This window comes from Gouania willdenowi, chromosome 4 (assembly GCF_900634775.1).
Source record: "Gouania willdenowi chromosome 4, fGouWil2.1, whole genome shotgun sequence".
NCBI classification, from domain to species: Eukaryota; Metazoa; Chordata; class Actinopteri; order Blenniiformes; family Gobiesocidae; genus Gouania; species Gouania willdenowi.
This window is the reverse complement of record NC_041047.1, coordinates 26,727,096-26,748,169: the sequence shown is the minus strand read 5'-3', so window position 1 is coordinate 26,748,169 and position 21,074 is coordinate 26,727,096. Positions and strand designations below refer to the sequence as shown.

The window sequence follows — 21,074 nt, the reverse complement described above, 5'->3', positions numbered from 1 at the left end:
AGTAAAAAATAACGGAAGTGAACTTGAATTGTTGACTATTGTTCTCTGGTTGAGTAACATCACTAGATCAAGCCTTTTCTAACATTCCACACTACAAAATAAGTAATAAGAGTATGTATGATTTGTGCTGATATCGTATCGAATTGATACCGGTATCGGCCAATACTCAAGGCTGCAATATCATATCGGAAGTAAAAAAGTTGTATCGGGACATCCCTATTTCGACTACCAAATATGTTCAGGTTTTTTCAATTTTAAAAAACCCTCATGTACACATTTAGAAATAAAAACATGAAACTCTTCAATTTATTGTTTCAAAATACCAACACATACAGTATGTCTTGGACAACACATTTGTCAGAGGTGGGCTATCAGGTAAGAATTAGGTTGATGATTCATTTACCTTGACTGAATCATCCTAAAGGACTGAGCAACCATCACCTACACATTTTATTTTTCATAACACTATAACCATGCAGAATATTTGTGTGCAAATCCGGGCCTCCTCCGTGGCTGGTTCCCATTGTTAAACAGCATTTAGGGAAGAAACGAAATAGAAAGAAGAGCGGGAAAATGCAGGAAGATGAGAGACTTTCCCTGCAGGCACCATTGTGTTATTTGCATATATTCAAATCAGACACTGAATGCTGTGCATATGGAAGGGTGAAGGGGACGAACAAAGACAAGCCAATGGGAGGGACGCGTCCACGCTTCAAACCCACCACAGCCTGCCTGTATCCCAGCAGCACCCTGGGAGTAATGCAGGAGCATGGTGTGGGAACCAAGAGGCCCCACCAGCTAAGCTGAGGGAGGGGAGACACTTGTGGCCCGACGTGAATTAGCATTTTATTTGTGTCCATTTTTCTCAGTCATTTCTGCCCCGGCTCTTCAGCCACAGATGGCCGACATTGCAGGGAGATTTGCATTTGTGTCAAAGATGATAATGATGGAAGTGTTTTTCTAGCCAGACAGAGACATTTCTCCATTCAGCGTGACCGACACTTTAACGAGATGTTGGGAGCAAAATGGACAGAATGTTAAAAGATTCCTTTAGTTGTGATCAGTGGCAAAAGCATGCAATAAAAAAAGAAAATGATAAAGGAAATGATGATAATCTTTGAGTTATGAATGTCACACCAATCATTTGCGAGAAGGTTTTATTGAACTTCACTGTTTTGGTGGAGGTCATATTTTCACTGGCGTTCAATCATTCATTTTATTTCATTTATTTGTTTTTTTTTTTTTCAAACAGGGACAAGAAAGCAAAACAAAAAGGAAGAAAAAAAACTCTTTGTGTAGGAAACACCAACAGAGGAAACAACCAAAGATGTTCAAAATAATATATACAATCCATTAGGGGTGTGTATGGCCTATGTATTGCCTATGTATCGGGATTCGTATCCCGATACATAGGTCACGATGCAATACGATAAATCCGGATAATAAAGTATAAGGCGATTATTGCAATTTTTTTTTTATATACGACTTAAGAAACAACTAATCTGTAAATATGTACACCTTCATGAGAACATTATGTATGAAATTTATTATATTGGTTTATTTTACACTCAAAACATTGGCTTAAACATGTCATGTGCCATCAACTTAAAATAAAAAAATAACATACAATCTGCCTCTGGCTTTTAAACCAACTTTGACTTAAGTGCAACATAACTTTAGTGCAATTTAACTGAGTTATATGTCTAGAACAACAACTAAATGCTTAGTTAGTACTTTTTTTTTTAGATTTTATTGAAGAAACACAAGCTGGTCAACATGCCCAGGTTTCAAAATATTACAATACATGGATTGTAGATTTGTCGAAAAATAAATACATTCTGCAAAAAATCTCAATATTACGTCGCGCGATTCTCGGATCGATTCTAAATGGATCAATTAAAAAAATATATATATATATATTTTTTTATTTAAAAAATCAAAAAAAAAAAAAAAAAATATATATATATATATATATATAAAATATAATGTAATACTGCGCGATTCTCGGATCGATTCTAAATGCATCCATATCGGTTTAAAAAAAAAATTAAATAAAAAAAAAAAAAATATGTATATATATATATATATATATATATATATATATATATATATATATGTATGTATATATATATATATATATACTGTATCTATATCGCAGTATTTATTTTTCGACAAATCTACAATCCATGTATTGTAATATTTTGTTTGCTCGAAAGGGAATGGGAAGAAAAAAGACCATCATTTCTTAATTATACAATTTTCACCATATTTCTTCCTTCTGTTTGGACTTTTAACAATACACAACAAATACTAAACTGAATAGGAAAAAAACTAACTAACTCATAATCAAGATATACAAGAATACAATGCAAAATACCAACAATGTTAATACATTCAATTCAATTCACATATAAAGACAAGACTAGCCAAATATGTAATAGGCCTATTAGTTGCATTAAGCCACGCCCCCATCCTCACTGCACTGTAGCGTTTATTATTTGTTTGTCTGTGAGCAGGATGACATCAATTCTACATATGGATTTTGCCAAAATTTGAACCAAAGATAGACCTTTATAGGTCATGGAAGATTCCATTTTATTTCGTGGAGGATCTGGATCAATATATTGATTATGGATCAGTTCCAAATATTGAAAAATCCAGATCTGTCATTATTGTCAAAAATTCAATAACTCATATCACGGTTTGTAATTGACCGATCTTTGTCAAATTTGACTCACTTATGTCAGGTTGGTTTCTTAATTATATCGAGTTTCACCTGGATCAAATCTGTATTGTTGTTTTGATTGCAATGTTTTGAAAAATTGGGGGTTACCCATACATTTTGACCTACTGTACTGTTATCATTGGGGATAGAAATGTCTTCCGAGTGTAAATGATCAAGGTACCATGATCAGGATCATCCAGATAACTGCAACTATCTGGAAAAGAAGGTCTTTGGTGCTTGTGGAGGTTTGTGTTGTGAGTGCCCTTGTCTCTTGAATGTGATGCAAAATACAAATATTTTTTTGGAATGACAAACTTCTTTTTTTTTTTTTTTTTCTTCCAACATGCACAATGAAGAGACAAAGAGCTCAGTATGATAATTCCATGTAAACCATGTTTACAGATATCTGATCAGTGGTGCGTACTCTATCCCCACTAGGATTTCTGAAGGCACTAAGCTCAGTCTGATCAGATCCAGGCGTCTCATTCAAACATCATGCTTTGCACGCACCACAAATACACCAGGCGAAGGATCAGACACATCTTTACCAGAAGGTGCAATTAACAAATAAAGCAAAGGATTTCAATCAGCACATGAGGACCACCCAAATAACAAGGATGGACATGATTAACACGGATTTGAATGCTGTGAATGGTTTTGGATAAAGTTCTCCATGGAGGCGTGTTGCCTGCAGCTCTGCGGGAGGCTCTAGGGCCCCTGCTTTACAGAGGATGAGCTGCCATTTAAATGCATGTACAGACCACTGTGTTTGTGTGTCTACAATCCATCTCACTTTGAGGGACCAAAGCATATATATCACACATCAGTGATCCCATCCATGACGTCAAGATACCTTAATGAATCATAAGCCTCCATACCAATGAAGTATATTTTAATTCAGGCCTTTAAAATGGATAAATAATTCTTCTGCAGATGATGAAAATGTGTGCACACCGCTGTTATGTTTGGTGTTTTGATGCCTATTTCCTCTGTTCATTGAAGTGACAAGATGCATTTAAACTGGAAGATTATCATCCATAGGATTACAGAGACATTTGTAATAACTAACAGAGAACAAGGAGCTCAGATGTATAACCTTTTATAATCTAAATGAAGTTTGATTCATGTACTAAAAGGTGAAAATGAATTGCTGAAAAATATTTGGTTTAGCAAATTGTTATTTCATGTTCAGAAATACAGATTCTATTTGTCAGAGTCGAACCAAGTGTGAAACCATCCAGCTGTTATCTCCTGTTAATCTTAAGGCAAGTCAGAGATTGTTAAAATCCTACAAGAATTTCATTTGAATGATGTTTATTAATATATATATATATATAATCAATAAAGAGTGTTAAAGACTCACTGGGCTCAACTGTTGCTTGTAACAGCCTTGATTCTTGTGTAATAGATTCATACATATTCTATTATAATATGCCAAATCCAAAATGTATTGTATTGGATCTGGAAACAATGGACTCACCAATCTTTGAATGTCCAACTTCTGGTGAACCTGTATGGAGCCTTGATTTCACGTTCTTTAAAGACTGAAGTTGTGTCTAATGTCATCTTCTGGTAATGGGTTTCTCGTGTTGTGTGGCCAGAGATACACAACTATCCAACCCTCCATTTATTATCATTTTTTGAAAACACTGTTCTGGACCAAATCTATTCTCTTTTACGTCTTTATCAACAAGGTTATCCATTCTCAGTCTCATTATTATTATTATTATTATTAATTATTGTAAATGATAGTAACACACGTTGTTACACCATTCTGATTTTGCATTGTCCTTGAACACACCTCACACACAGGCGTGTTGTATGGGATAAAATAAGTTTTTTCACACTCTCTGAAATCTCGCTCTCATCCAGTTCTCATGCATGAGGTCAAACGTCAAGAGGTATAAACTCGCCAAAGCTGACGGTGTAAAAAAGCGAGTCTGACAGAGATTTAGATATTTTTTCCTGTTGGAGAATGGATTCTTTAAAAAAAAAAAAAATTGCAGAAACGTGATATCGGTCTCCAAGGTAGAAATGCAGAGTTTGCTGCTAAAGCTAATGCTGCACACAAGCTAAAAATTCTGGTTTTTCCTGGTTTTTCAACAGTGACCAATCGGCTAAACAGTGCTGTTTCACTTATTGGCCCATCCATCCGGTGCACTTCCTTCAAATTTGTAAATTGAAATAAAATATTAGCTTAATAAAAATAATTATGGACCTGGTTAGTGAATGGTGGACCTCGTAAATTTACCTTTTCAAAGTAAGAACTCATACTGTCCTTTTCACACTCAAAAATCTCACTTATCCCATCAATAATAATAATTATAATAATAACACATTTTATTTATAAGAACTTTTCAAAAACTCAACTTTACAGTTGTTAAAACAAATACACAAGTCAAAACAAAAAATAAAAATTAAAAATAAATTAAAAATACCAAAAACAAAGGTAAATACAGAAAAAAAAAGAATAAGAAGCCACTCAACTTTCAACTCAACTTTAATTATATAGCACAAATTACAACAAAGTCATCTCAGCGCGCTTAACAAAATATATGGTCCATAGTAGGAAAGAAAGAAAGAACCCAACAAGATCCACATGAACAAGCATTTAGTGATAGTGGGAAGAAAAAAACTCCCTCTTTTTTATAGGAAGAAATCTCCAGCAGAACCAGGGTTCAGAGGTGGCAGCCATCAGCTTTGAGTAGTTGGGGTTAGTGGACAGAAGGACAAACAGAATAAAACAAAAGGATAGGCCATTCAAATATCCCTATAGTTGAGCCACAAACCATTGATCGGGAACCGCCAGCTCCAACATCAAGAAACCCGAAACAGAAAAGAGAGCCGCGGAGGGCGAGGAGAAGGCACAGGCTGCAGGAAAAACATGATACACTATGATACACTCTTTCCTAGTGGTTAGGATAACATTAATATTAAACGTATGCAACCATTAGAGACAAGACAAGATTTTGTCTTGTAATGGGCGCACATAGTAATCTCAGTGATCACTACAGTAGGGACACTCGCCCGCATTAAATCATTGCAACTATACGATGTACGCTTTATTAAATAAGTAGGTTTTGAAGATTGTAACGGTCTCTCACAATGGTCTGAGATGTTGACCATTTATGTGTAATGGTCTGTGATTGTGACCAAACAGCGAGACCATGTCCATTTTAGGTTATTGCTATTATGCAATATATGCTTTAGCAAATACATAGGTTTTGAGTTGACTTTTAAAGGTGGAGAGAGTAGCAGCCTCCCGTACTGAGAGTGGGAGCCATGGTTCTAAAGGCGAGTAGCCTGGTAGCTGTACGCTCTGCCTCTTGTTCTACTTCTGGACACTTTCTGGTGTCCAGAAGGTCTGCTGGTTCAGAACGCTGCAGCTCGGGTCTTAACCAGAACAAACAGGTCAGAGCACATTACTCCAGTTTTAAAGTCTTTACACTGGCTCCCAGTCAGCCTCAGAATAGACTTTAAAGTTTTGCTGCTGGTGTATAAATCTGTGAATGGGTTTGGTCCAGAATACATCAGTGACATGTTAGTCAGGTATGAACCCAGCAGGTCTCTCAGATCTATGGACACAGATCAGATAGTGGAGCCCAGAGTTCACAGTAAACATGGTGATGCTGCTTTTAGTTGTTATGCTGCAAAGAAGTGGAACAAACTGCCAGCGGAGCTGAAGTCAGCATCTAATGTGAACATTTTTAAATCAAAGTTAAAGGCACTTTTTTTCTCTACTGCATATGATTGAGAGAGAGATTTTTTGTCATGTTGTTGATGTAATGATGATTTTACTGATGATTTTAATTGATTTTACTGATGATTTTAATTGATTTTACTGATGATTTTAATTGTTCTTATTGATTTTAAACAATTGAATGTTTTATCATGTAAAGCACATTGAGTTGCCTTGAGTATGAAATGCGCTATATAAATAAATTTTCCTTGCCAAATTTGCCTTTATTATTTATTAATATTATACTATTTCATATTTACGACACAAATTTAATCAATACATTTAGAGTGGCAATATACAAATTAACAAAAGCATTTGATCATGTTTAAGTATTAATATATTTTATACACATATATTATTGCTGTCCTAGGAAAAATTGTTGCTCTTCTTTCTTATACTTAGTAACGATTTCTGATTTAATAAGCTTTTTAAACTGGTTTATGTTGGTGCTGTGTTTTATTTCATCCTTTAGACAGTTCCATAATTTAATCCCTGCTATTGTTATACTCATTTTTTCAGTGTTGTTCTATCGTATTCGATCTTGAAATGTGGTTTTCCTCTTAAATTATATTCCCTTTCTCTCTCTAAACATCTTTTCTGCAACTCTTTTGGAAGTGAACTTGTTTTATAAATCATTTGGACAGTTTTGAGTTGGATGAGATCTAGAAGTTTTAAATTTGGTGTTTTAAAGAATAATCCATGTGTGTGTGTTCTCTGTATCCTGCGTTATGTATCAGTCTGATGGCTCTTTTTTGCATTATGAATAATTCATTTTCATAATATATTGAGGCAATTTTGGTTGCACATTATTTATTTGTGTCATTTTATGTGAGTTAAGGGTGGCTCAAAGATATACGAACACATCTTAATTGTTTCATACAGGTTGAGATACAGCATACGGGATGCAACGTGATTGTTGAACACAATTGTTACATTGTTTTTCAAACTAAGAAGCTGTGTGTTCATGTAGGTCATTTTTGTTTCTATCCAGAGTTGTTATTATCAATCTCCCTTTTACTGAACCTGCTGGAGTTTAGAAATGAATGAACCTACGATTTAAATTAAAACATACATTTAAAATAACTAAATTTAAAGCAAAATACAGGAGGGAAAAAAATGAATAGAAAACAAAAGAGGAAAAAGCGCATATTGACACTTTTTGACCAGTAAACTAGGTTTGTAAATCTATATACAATGAGTGATCAATCCGACAGGTAACTAAATAGCTCTTTAGGATGTGACTATTCAACTGTTGAATTGATTTTTAAATGAATATAATTATTTTTGAAAACAGAACAGACTAGTGGTAGAATTTCCGCTTCTTTCGAGGAGTACCTGAACATACCGCAGCGTTCCAGAAGTACATCCGGGACACTGTGCGGGTTCGCGTGTGTCCTGCAGCAGAGGGAAGGCTCGTGCCGCGGCTCTGCTTTAGCAGACATCTTAAAGAAGAGCAGATGGTAACTTTGCTTGTTCTGAGTCTAAAACAAATGTTTAATGAATTCTTCTCACAGTCCCAGGTTGTGCTGAGCAGCAGCTGCGCACTCCCGCTGCCGGAGCCGGTGTAGGGAGCTAGGTTGCTAATGCTAAGCTGCTAGTGGAGAGGTGACAGGTGCTGGAGTTAAGCTAAAATTAGCTGCAGCCATGTGTCCGCTTTCTGCCACTTTTCTGCAAGTTTGAACGTGTTAAATGACGCCAATGCACTAATGATGTGTGGATCGTTACGTATGACACAGTTTAACCTCCACCTGGGTCACTTTGAGACTGTTTTTCCCCGCTGTGTGCTGCATGTAGCCCTGCTGTCAGGTTGACCTGCTCCATGTATAGTCATCCTCATTTGTCCCTGACAGGCTCTAATGGGGATTCAACTGGTGGTCAGCCTGCTGGCTGCCAGTGTCATGCAGAGAATGGCTCCACATTGCTCCTTTGCTCGTTGGCTCCTTTGCAACGGCAGGTACAGTCACACACACCCCCAATACCCCCTTTATTTACTTTAATATGTGCATCTCTTTTTGTTAATAAGAGTCATGGCTTCTGGAGTCTCTAAATAACTTTCTTCAGTCTCTGGATGATGATCACTGTTTGTTCACATTAGTTCACTCACTCACTCACTCATTCTAAAATCACAGATATGAGCTTTGATACAGGAAAGAACAAAAGATTTGGTAACACTTTACTAGTTTTATACATAAAGTGGTCACAAAGAACGAGTCATAAAGGCTGTCATTAAGTGTTGTTTGTTACCCTAACCCCACTAGATCCCCCCCCACCTAACCCCAAAAATGCCAACATAGCTCCAAAGGTGTCATCATTTAGTGAACAACGCTTAATAATATCCTTCGAGACACTTTATTCGTGCTAATGACAGCGTAATGTCAGCCTAAAAGTGCGTCTATACACCGAATGTGACTGAAGCGACTAGATTACATTCAAAATCAATGTAAATGGCGCGACCTCAAGTGACAGGACTTGAGCGATTCCGGTGACTCACCTCGTCGCTCAACTTACTGGGGCAAAGTGAATGTGGTTAACCCCTTGCACAAGCCTACATTCTAAGTGAACTCATCCTTTAGTAACTCTGTAAGTTGACAATTTAAACCATAAATGTGGCGCTGTTTATGGTAAATGCTGTGAAAGTACGGCTGGAGAAGAAGTGATCAGCCCTCTCTCTCCCTTGCCATGTTCCCTGGTCATCACATCACTGGAGCGACCATAATGCACCACTATGTTCAAGCGACTCATCACAAGATCGCGTTCGGTGTGAACGCACTTTTAAGTATAAAACTTAAATTAAAGTGTTACACAGTGTATTTGTGTTTTTCTTTCATTGTGTGTTTATGTTGTCATTGGATGTTATTTGAGTAATTTTTGTTAGTTTCCATCACATGTTGTTTTTGAACTATTTTGTAGTGTTTTTTTTTTTGGTCATTTTGTCCTTTTACGTATTTTCTTTCATTTCGTATGTTTTTTGGTGTCATTTTGTGGTGGTTTTTCTGTGTGTGTATGTTTCTGTACTTTTGTGAGATTACTTTGGGGGCTGTACAAAATTGGACTGAGGGCCGCAAGTGGCCACCGGATGTCCAGTTTATGGTTATGATGCTCTTATAAACTGCAGGTCATCTGTGGATGAATGACGCCCACCTGAGATCACTTAAGGAACTAAATTTGTAAACACAAAGCTACATTTAAGAGTCACAAGCACTAAATATACTCTAAACCAACTTCATATAAAACACAACAGTGGGTGAAAGTCACAAAAAAAAAAAACTGTTTAGACATACTGCCAATGATAATTAATACTACAAGGATTGTCAAATATAATATTTCTTACCAGGGTTGGTACAAACCAATAAGAAAAATAAATAAACCTAAAAATGTGACTATTTTTAACCAGTGGTTGAATGTTTTTTTTACTCTATCTCAGTTTATACAGATTTAAACACCCGTCAGAGGGCGAGCTGTGTGCGTTAGCAGGAAAACAGATGCCCAAACAGACCAGAAAAGACAGGTATGGTATGGCATAACTTGGACTTAGTCATGAGTTTCTGTGTAAATGTTTCAATGCAATAGAAGATGGTGTGTTTGGATCTAGGAATATAGATCTCTGTGCTTGTTTCCAGGAGGCAGAATGGGGAGAATAAACCACTTACAGTCCCCAAAGACATCGACCTGTATCTGGATAAAGCTCCTGTCACTGTTATCGACGCACTGGGTAAAAAGCCAGTCATCAAGTTGAACCAGTCACGAGTCACCACTGATGCTACATTAGTGTGTGCTTTATAGTTGATCCTTCCTGATGAGGCTTCTTTCTGTGTCTGTCTCCTATTATTCCCAGTGCTGCGCTTTTTCCTGGAGTATCAGTGGCTCATAGACTTTGCCGTCTATTCAACGGGTGTGTTCCTGTTCACCGAGGGTTACTACAGCATGGTGGACGCTAGCAAGGAGGTCAACATTGGAGCTATCTGGTGTGTCCTCACTGTTCTCTTTGGGCTGTATCCTTCCAACGGTAACAGAACTGTGAAAAATTAGACTAAAAAGCATCTACATAAGGGACTTGAACCAGGGATTTTGTTCTGTGATATTCTTCAGCCTTCCTCAGGGTCAGCATGTAGTAAGAAGAACCTGAAGGTCCATTAATACAACAGAAGAATCTGTAGTCATCGATCACTGCGTTTTAGTGAAAGTATTTTAATTTTGCGTATTTAGCTGTAAAATGTCCGGTATACTGGCCACTAAGGTATGAACGCCGGCTATTACAACTGAATTTTGCTATTGGTTGAACGGTAAGCTCTTGAAACCCCTGCGTCATCACTTTAACTGTTCATTTGTTCTAAGAACCCCAAAAACATAGTATTTTCCCAAACTGGCCAGTTTTGAGCCTTCATGGATATACATGAGTGGGCGTGTCTATAGACGCTGACGCCACACAACAGCTATTGCTAGCGAATGTCTTTTGCTATTCACACACTCTTGTCATTGTTTTCAGCCAAAACACTGCACATTACAGTAAAACACAGCTATTTAAGCAGCTATTGTGATTGTGAGTCAGACAAACACTGTTTCAGGGTGTGTGCGCGCCATGCGGCTACGTCGGAGCTGCTACGTCGCTTTTTCCACTACTGATTAAAGGAGTAGTCCATTCAAAACGATAATCCACTGTTTTGTCCAACCGCTGTGTCACATTGGGTCACAAACTCGTCAGATCATGTCAAAGGAGATATGAGGCGATATAACGGCTACTAAAAAAGGAACTGATTGTAACTGTTCTCTGGGTGCTACACCATGGCTGCCCACTGCTCCTCAGGGAGGGGTTAAATGCAGAGAACGCATTTCTTGTATGGAGCTAATTGACAATAACATATAATGTATATTATCCATTAAACCAATGTTAGTTTTACCTGTGAGCTAGTTTGAGAGGGAGGAGCTCACATTCTTATATAGGGTAGGAGGAGTTTCCGCGATGTTTTTACAAATGTGGAATAACAAGGGAGGGAGGAAACGTTTTCAACTTTACCCCACGGATTAAGGCTAAAGGGATGTATATCATTGAAGCAAAACTATTATAAAGTGCATTTTTCATAATACTGCCCCTTTAAATGTAAATATAATCCTTCAAACACTAAAATCAAGTATGTTCACTTTGCTCTAGGTCTTCATCATCAAACCCAGTGTTTCTCCTGCCACCTTTCAAGACCGCTAGCAACAACTTTCCTTGTGTTGGCCTGCAGGCTAGCTTTAGCTCGAAAAGGGGTGGGGAAGAGGAGCTAGCATGCGCGTGCATTAAACATGTCAGTGTTAGTATTAATATTTGGTGTGTGCCAAGTTTTATTCTTTGTAGATGGCTGAAATTGTGGAAGTTTGTTTTATTTAGCGAATAAAACCTTTAAAATAATTTTAATAATCGCATTTCTTGCTTTTTTTTGTATTCGTTTAGTGTAATAATCAAAATTGTAGTCAAATTTCCATTAACTGCACAGCCTTAAAATTAATGTATTATTACTTGTGTCCAGCTTATAGCTTCAGTTTGAACTGTCTAAAGACAATGTCATGTTAAGTGACGTACTTTTATGGCCCAGCTGCTTTTCCTTGACCTGCGTCCTCAGGAAAACGCTCCACACTCTGATGAGTCACTATTTCCGCTCTGAGGAGGGTGGGGAGCGCTCGGTGTGCCTCGCCTTTGGCTTCCTGTCCCTGCTGGTGGCCATGCTGGTGCTGGTGGTCCGAGAGGACTACCTGGAGTTCGGCCTGGAGTCCGGCTTTTCCAGCCTTTTCGACAACTTGGAAGTGTTTGCCAAACAGCAGGGACTTGCTGACTGGTCGTGAGTATTGCCATTGGAATGTTGATTTGTTTTTCCCAAATTGGACAGTCACGAAACGACAACATTTCTTTGTTTTTAGGAACATCTTTTAGTGTCAGTGTTGTGCTGACAGTGTGACCTCTGAACTCTTTGCTACATTGATAGCATCATAGTGGCTGGTCATTTCCTGTTTGCTTTCCTCTGCAGGATCCCAGTGACTAAGCTGACGGTGAAGCTGGGCCTGGCTGCAGTCTGTGCTTACATTGGGGCTCTGCTGGCTTTTCCTGGACTGAGGCTTGCTCAGACTCATCTGGATGCAGTGCAGATGAACTCAGACCGCCCTCTCATCCAGTAAGAATCAATGTAAACAGACATGGAAGTCCCCGACTGTGTTATAAAGATATTAATCATCAAAGATGCAGGCTAGGTGCTGTAGTTCTTAATCCTAGAACACTATCGCTAAAATTAGTAAATCAGTAAATGTACCAGAGTTAGCCTAATGGCTATTTGTCATCTGCTGTTCCTGGACACCCTAAAAACCAAATCTATCATTATTAGTACAATAAAAATGTCACATTTTAAAATGGCATAAAAACATTCATAGAACTTTATAATTCACCTTCCTAAAGATTCAGTTTCATTAAATAGTTCAATACACATTTTAATTAAAGCATAAAATAAAATGCAAGAGAACTGCCTAATACAGGTCTGATTAATTAAAACTTAGCTGAGATATAAATGAATTATAGGTGGGATTGTCCCTAACATGTAGCATATTTACTCGATATATTATTCCCAATAAAAAGTAATTATTCTCAGAATATGACAATACAAGTTGTTCTTTTATTTTTAACCATGCCTAACAAAATAAAAACTACCATGGGTGGACTAAAATATTAACCAAAATTATCGAAAAATTAGGAATGTACAGTAAGAACAAAACATGTTTAGGAAAACAATAATGAAGCTGTAAACTTGGTCTTTGCGCCACCCATTTCTGGGGCATTTTTTGATTTGGTACACCTGACTAAAATATAATTTTAGTATATATACGTAAATGTCCTTGGAAATGACCATTTTGTGATATTTATTTACAATTAATTGACTAAATAAAGATGGCATGGAAATTTCAGGACTACATTTACTTCATTTTTTAGATGCAGTCAGTACATACAGTGCAGTATTAATGGGACACCATCAATATTGCAAAATGAATATCACCCAAACATGTCAGTAGGAAAAAACGGGCTTTGGAGTAGGGGACATCCACATTTTCTAAAACGTCAGAAAAGATGCTGAAGCTACCCCGGAACCCAAGAAAATAATGTGAATACGTTTGTTCAGGTGAAAATCACCCACTGATAGTGGTCTCAAAGTGGGGTAAGCCAATTGTCATAGGGGGTACGTGAATAGAAATTTAAAAAACATTGATTGATGTATCCAAGTTTGTACTTTACAAGGCGTGTAACTCAGACATAAAGTATGTTAAGTGCCAACAATATCCAAGCAATAAGTGACATATCAGTCCCTGCAGGATTTGCTTTTCGAAATTTCTTTATTTTTGTGACCAATTTTTATTTAATTTGGGGAAATTAAGTAATTGCAGGAAAATTTACTTCTTAGAACAATTTTGAATTTAAAATGACTGGAGTCATGGGAAAATTGTGATTCTCCAAATATTGTGGAATATACATTGAAGTGTGTTTAGATATCTGAGATGTCCTATCTGATTTATCTACAACTGGAGAATCATTTCTGTCTTTTTAACTTTCTCCTGCAGGCTGAATTTGATGGTCTAAAGGGCCAGATTTGTGCTGTAGGGCCACGTTGTATATGATATTACATTATTATTTTTTTAAGTGTGCAGGAGTAGGGGGTACATGGCTTCAGGTTCAATGTCTGAAGGGGTACGGGACTGTGAAACGTTTGGGAACCACTGGTCTAGGGTCAAAAAGCTTCATAGAAACCATCAAAACACTTGTTTGGTGGGCTATTTGTAGCCCGTATGCTAACATCCTTGCTGCTTTCTTCCAGGATTCTGCTACACATGAGTTTCCTGTCTCCTGTTGTTATACTGATTTTGTGGGTGAAACCCATAGCCAGAGACTTCCTGGCCAGCGCGCCCATGGGAAAGACCTCCATCACAATGTGAGTGGCTCTTTATGTTGGTCAAACTTCAGTCCACAGACTGTAGTGAGAGTCCCTACCTATGTGTGATCCCTCTCACAGAGTGTCCAGTGCAGCATTTGACAGCGTGCGTCTGTGGATCATTGTGGTGCTGTGTGCGCTGCGCTTAGGACTGACTCGTTACCACCTGCAGGCCTACCTGGACCTGGCTCAGAAGTGGGTGGAACAGATGAAAAGGGAGGCGGGACGAATCGCTGCCGTCGACATTCAAAGAAAAGTCAGATTTGTTTCTTTAGTTACGTTCCTTAACTGTTGAACACTCGAATTATTACAAATTCATGCTTGTTTAATATTATTTTTTGAACACGTTTGGTAAAAAACTAAATCTGAACTGTGAAAAAAACTAAAATAGTCACACAGTGTGACTTACCCATGATCTGAATCCCAGTGTCACATATTGTGACTAAAACTGTCCTTTTTCTCAGGTGACTCGTGTGTTTTGTTACCTGACCGTAGTAACTCTGCAGTATTTGGTGCCTGTTCTGCTCATCCTGTTCTCCACGCTGTCACTCAAAGCTCTGGGTAAGTAAAATATAACTGTAATGTATGTCACCATAGATTTATTAATACTTCTGAGGAGAAATGTTTCAGCACTTGACATAAACAAACTCTAGACTGTAGGAGTCTGTATTCTATGTTATCAACTGGTGGGTCAGGACTAGGGCTGGGTAATATATTGAGATTCAAGATATATCGAGTTTCTTATTTTTGCAATATAGAAAATAATATCGCCTATATCGAGATATATCTTTTTTTTTAATTATTTTTACTTTTTTTGATTCATACATCCATCCATCCATCTTCTCCCGCTTAGCCGTTTCCGGGTCGCGGGGGCAGCATCCTCAGTAGGGAGGCCCAGACTTCCCTCTCCCCGGCCACTTCCTCCAGCTCTTCCGGGGGGACCCCGAGACGTTCCCAGGCCAGCCGAGAGACATAGTCTCTCCAGCGTGTCCTGGGTCTCCTCCTGGGTCTCTCCAGCGTGTCCTGGGTCTCCTTCCGGAGGGACGTGCCCTGTGAACGCCTCACTAGGGAGGCGTTCAGGGGGCATCCTAATTAGGTGCCCGAGCCACCTCATCTGGCTCTTCTCGATGCGGAGGAGCAGCGACTCTACTTTGAGCCCCTTCCGAACGACTGAGCTTCTCACCCTATCTCTAAGGGAGAGCCCAGCCACCCTACGGAGGAAACTCATTTCGGCCGCTTGTACCCGTGATCTTGTTCTTTTGGTCATGACCCAAAGTTCATGACCATAGGTGAGGGTTGGAACGTAGACCGACCTGTAAATCGAGAGCTTCGCTTTTCGGCTCAGCTCCCTTTTTACAATGACGGACCGGTGCAGACTCCGCATCACTGCATACGCCGCACCAATCCGCCTGTCGATCTCTCGCTCCATCCTTCCCTCACTCGTGAACAAGACCCCGAGGTGCTTGAACTCCTCCACCTGGGGCAGAACCTCATCTCCAACCCGGAGAAGGCACTCCACCTTTTTCCGGTCGAGAACCATGGACTCGGATTTGGAGGTGCTGATTCTCATTCCGGCCGCTTCACACTCTGCTGCGAACCAATCCAGTGAGAGTTGAAGGTCACGGTATGTTGGAGCCAACAGGACCACATCATCTGCAAAAAGCAGTGATGCAATACTGAGGCCCCCGAACCGGACCCCCTCAACGCCCTGACTGCGCCTAGAAATTCTGTCCATAAAAGTTATGAACAGAATCGGTGACAAAGAACCGGAAGTCGTTCTCCATGGCCTCACCAAACTCCTCCCGCGTCCGGGCTTTTGCCTCGGCGACTGCCGTGGCTGCACTCCGCTTGGCCCATCGGTACCTGTCTGCTGCCTCCGGAGTCCCACAGGCCAAAAAGGCCCGGTAGGACTCCTTCTTCAGCTGTCCACCAACGGATTCGGGTATTGCCGCCACGACAGGCACCGACTACCTTGCGGCCACAGCACCAATCAGCCGCCTCAGCAACAGAGGCACGGAACATGGCCCACTCGGACTCAATGTCCCCCGCCTCCTCCGAGACATAGTTGAAGTTTTCCCGGCGGTGGGAGTTGAAGCTCCTTCTGACGGGAGACTCTGCCAGGCGTTCCCAGCAGACCCTCACTATACGTTTGGGTCTGCCAGGCGTTCCCAGCAGACCCTCACTATACGTTTGGGTCTGCCAGGTCTAACCGGCATCCTCCACCGCCATCGGAGCCAACTCACCACCAGGTGGTGATCAGTTGATAGCTTCGCCCCTCTCTTTACCCGAGTGTCCAAGACATGCGGCCCCAAGACATGGGGCCGCAAATCCGATGACACGACTACAAAGTCGATCATCGAACTGCGGCCTAGGTTGTCCTGGTGCCAAGTGCACATATGGACACCCTTATGCTTGAACATGGTGTTCGTTATGGACAATCTGTGACGAGCACAGAAGTCCAACAACAAAACACCGCTCGGGTTCCGATCAGGGGGGCCGTTCCTCCCAATCACGCCCCTCCAGGTCTCACTGTCGCTGCCAACGTGAGCGTTGAAGTCCCCCAGCAGAACGAGGGAATCCCCAGAAGGAGCACTCTCCAGTACTCCCTCTAAGGAATCCAAGAAGGGTGGATACTCCGAGCTGCTGTTTGGCCCATAGGCACAAACAGCAGTCATGATCCGTCCCCCCACCCGAAGGCGGAGGGAGGCTACCCTCTCGTCTACTGGGGTAAACTCCAACGTACAGGCACTAAGTCGGGGGGCAAGAAGTATAGCCACCCTGGCCCGGCGCCTCTCAATATTGGCGACTCCAGAGTAGAAGAGAGTCCAACCCCTGTCGAGAAGGCTGGTTCCAGAGCCTTTCTTATGTGTCGAGGTGAGACCGACTATATCTAGTCCGAACTTCACCTCGCACACAAGCTCAGGCTCCTTCACCGGCCAAAGAGGTGACATTCCACGTCCCTAACGCTAGCTTCTGTAGCCGGGGATCAGATCGCCAAGGCCCCCGCCCTGGACGACTGCCCGATCCACATTGCACCGGCCTCATATGATCCCTCCTGCGGGTGGTGGGCCTACGGGAGGGCGGGCCCACGTCGTCCTTTCGGGCTCTGCCCGGCAGGGGCCCGTGGGCAAAGCCCCGGCCACCAGGCGCTCGCACTCGAGCCCCAACCCCGGGCCTGGCTCCAAGGTGGGGCCCCGGTAGCGCCAATTCGGGCGACATGAACTGCCTTTGTTGTTTCATGTACATATATGGCTATTGAACCGCTCTTAGTCGGACCCGTCACCTGGGACATGTTTGCCTTGGGAGACCCTACCAGGGGCATTAAGCCCCCGAAAACATTGCTCCCAGGATCAATCGGGTACTCAAACCCCTCCACCACGTTAAGGTGGCGGTTCATGGAGGAGTTGATTCATACAATCACAAGTATTTAATATTCTTCATAAAGTACAGTCTGTCCTTTTCCATATTTCTGAGATACATTTTATAACTTATTTTGTATTAAAAATAGTTCGTTGAGAAATCGCTGCTTTCACTACTTAGTACTTCTCAGAACAGCATGTAAAGCACAGTTAGATGGAACACTGAGTGTGTCCTAACTCAGGCCTTCCCCTAAACAAGTCACACTACAGAACTCACTCACATGTGCTGTCCCCTAGAGGAGAAAAAGCCAAAAGTGGCACATATTGATCAGCTGTTTGTTAATAAATGTGCCTGTGTGGCACTTTTTACCAGCAAATTTAACCTAGAATTATCTTTCCAGTCAGACTTTATAGAGTTAAAAATGAGATTTATATCATATATCGCTATTATGAGAACAAATATCGAGATGTGAATGTTGGTCCATATCGCCCAGCTCTAGTCGGAACCCAAACGTGGGTCGTGGACAGCTGGTCAAAAATAAATAAATAAATAAATACTAAATGTCTCATGTTAGACTTGTCTTTTATTTTGAAAGAATCTTTTTTTTTTGACAGGCTTGCTGAGCAATGCATGTTGCACAGGAAAATATATAGATTTATGTATTAAAAAACTTTATATTTGTTTCAAAAGCTATTTTTGAAAAATTAAATTCTGTTGGTTAAATTCCAAAAAAAAAAGAAGTGGGTCACGATTTTAATGGCTGTGGCAAAATGTGGATCCCAGGGTGAGACCAGTTGAGAACCTGTGTCCGACATGCTGTTAGTAGCTAATGTAATATTTCCGATTATAATTGATAGTAAGAGGTAAACTCAAGCATTTTGTTGTTTTTAATGTTTAGTATTGATGCACATCAGGCATTTTAAGCAGTCACTCATGGTGACGTCTGTTGGCTACTCCTGTTATGGTGAACCACCAAGTTTTACATTATTCATCCACCATCTGCTGCAGCTCCAACTTCAATCAATGTTCCTAAACTGGGAATAGTTTGACTGTCTTATGAAGAGAAGTGGCACACGAGTAAAAAGCCTCTTTCCTATGGCGTCACATAGGGGATTTCTCCTGGAGCACAGATGAGACACCAGGTGTGACTCCAGCAGTCGTGATGACCACAGCGTCTCCCGTCCTGCCTGGCAGCTTGGACGAAGACGAGGATGGAATGGAGGACATGGAGGAGGACATCCAGGCCACGGTTGCTCGGCTGTTGGAGGCTTTCACCGCGATGCGCTCCATCCTGACTCCTATTTTCTTTAGGGGATTCTTTGCATTCCTTACCTGGTGGGTCGCTGCCTGCCAGGTCATCAGCTCTCTGTTTGGGATCTACTTCCACCAGTACCTCATGCAGAACTGAGCAGAATGTGGTCCGGGACCTAAACATATGCAATGCAACTTTTTCCTACTGTTAAGTAGTGCAATGGAGGCCTGTAGAAGAAAGAGGACACCGCTGCAGTCTGTAGGTAATCAATAACCAACCATAGCAATACTAGTGACCTTGTTGTCTTTGACTTTTGGGACTGAGCAGAGGAACTATTCTGGCCTGTATCATAAGGAAACTTTCACTGTCTGGAACATCTGGCGTCTTCCCCTCCCCCCCAACCCAAAAAATAAAATCAGATCTGATCATCAGCTCATCCTTTCAACCTCAAAATGAAGGCTTAATTATGGCTAAAGTGAATTCACTGACATTTATGGTTATCTTCTAAGGGTGGGTACCTCACGATACGCGATACAAAGCTCACCATAACAATTATCTCACGATATGACGATACTGCGATATTGATCAGAAATCAATCTCCGATTATCTGACATAACAAGAAAAAAGATTAAATGAAAAAATACTATTTTTATTTCATGTCTCTGAAAGACAATAAATTGAAAAAGTGTCCCATGAACAGTGGCACTATTTTAGTGCAACATACCAATGTAAATGAATAAGTATCTCCAATAGTGCTTTCTGTAACAAAAAATAGGGTCTTTCTTACCAGTGACACCATTATAGAGCAATATTCCAGTAAACAATATATTGTTTCCTTCAACAGTGACAACATTTCTGTGAAGACCTACCTGCACATTTTAGTGAAAAAGCAGAAAAAATATCGCGATATATCGCAGTATTGAGATATCGTCACACTATTATCTTCTGTCATTTGAATCTGAAGGCTAAAATAACCCAAACATTTTGTGATGGTCAGCAGGTAAAAAGTGAGGTAATCTAATGTCTGAACAGCAGTAAGACTCTGCTCTAGCTTTAGCTTTAGACTGATTTTCTTTATAAACATGAGGAAAATCATTAGTAAAACCAGAGGTGCCAAAATAATCTAGAGCAGGGGTCACCAACACGGTGCATGTGGGCCCCAGGTAGCACACATGGACCATGTGAGAGGCCCTCAGGCCTGTTCTAACAGAAGCACTAGTTACCAATGAGCTCCGACTAAATTCTGATTCACTTTCCAGGTTTCAAACTTCAACGATAAATACAGATGTTGTCATTGCCTTAATGGAGTTAAATACTGTCACAATGTTTCAGTGTTTGGATTATAATAAAATGTGTTTAAAAAACAAATAAATAAAAAGAACCCGCAAAGTAGATTTTTGTAAAATGCTACAAAATTGTTAAATTGTACAAACGTTGCATGTTTTACGATTAGAGAAAAGTGGCTTATAAAAAAAAAAAGATTATTTCCTATGAAATGAAACGATTGCGTAAATTAATAAAAATAAAGTTTTGCACGTTGAGACTTAAACGTATATATTTTTTAGTTACTGCTTGTTATCTTACTCTATAATTAAATATAAACTGTAGAAGTGTAACTGGTAACCCTTCATGATGATTCCGTATCTTTGAAGTAGCTCAGAGTTTCTGATCTAAGGTGTTCCTATTAAATCTAATAGTAATTAAGTCTTATTTTAGCTGTAGATGAAAGTACGCTACATGTTCACCTATCGCAACATTTGCAGACATGGTAAGAAAATATAATAAATACGTAATAAAAATTAATTCTGGGGAGAAATATTGTTGAAATTGGAATATGCCGTAAATGTTTTACCTTTGTGCCTTTTTCCTTTTGCCGATCTTAATGTGCACATGATGACCATAGCATTGTGCGCCAACACTGTTGTTTTACTATTTACCATTTCTTGTTGCAGAACTTAATCTAAATTCACTGTGTAAAAGTTTTTTTTATAAATAATTTTTAATGCAGATTTGAGATTTCCGCTCCCTGTAGAGTGTTTGTTAGTTTCTGAT

The 21,074-nt window shown here is 40.0% G+C and overlaps 1 protein-coding gene across 1 annotated transcript; it reads left to right on the top strand.

Annotated features, from left to right (window-relative positions):
• The first annotated feature begins 7,829 nt into the window (after nucleotides 1-7,829).
• On the top strand, nucleotides 7,830-19,752 carry tmem161a (transmembrane protein 161A). The gene is made up of 11 exons (XM_028444534.1): nucleotides 7,830-7,924; nucleotides 8,315-8,418; nucleotides 9,889-9,972; nucleotides 10,085-10,176; nucleotides 10,300-10,456; nucleotides 12,068-12,283; nucleotides 12,470-12,613; nucleotides 14,297-14,410; nucleotides 14,492-14,666; nucleotides 14,875-14,971; nucleotides 18,880-19,752. The coding sequence occupies exons 1-11, from the start codon at nucleotides 7,922-7,924 to the stop codon at nucleotides 19,176-19,178; spliced, it is 1,485 nt and encodes a 494-aa protein (XP_028300335.1). The 5' UTR covers nucleotides 7,830-7,921; the 3' UTR covers nucleotides 19,179-19,752.
• The last annotated feature ends 1,322 nt before the right edge of the window (nucleotides 19,753-21,074 follow it).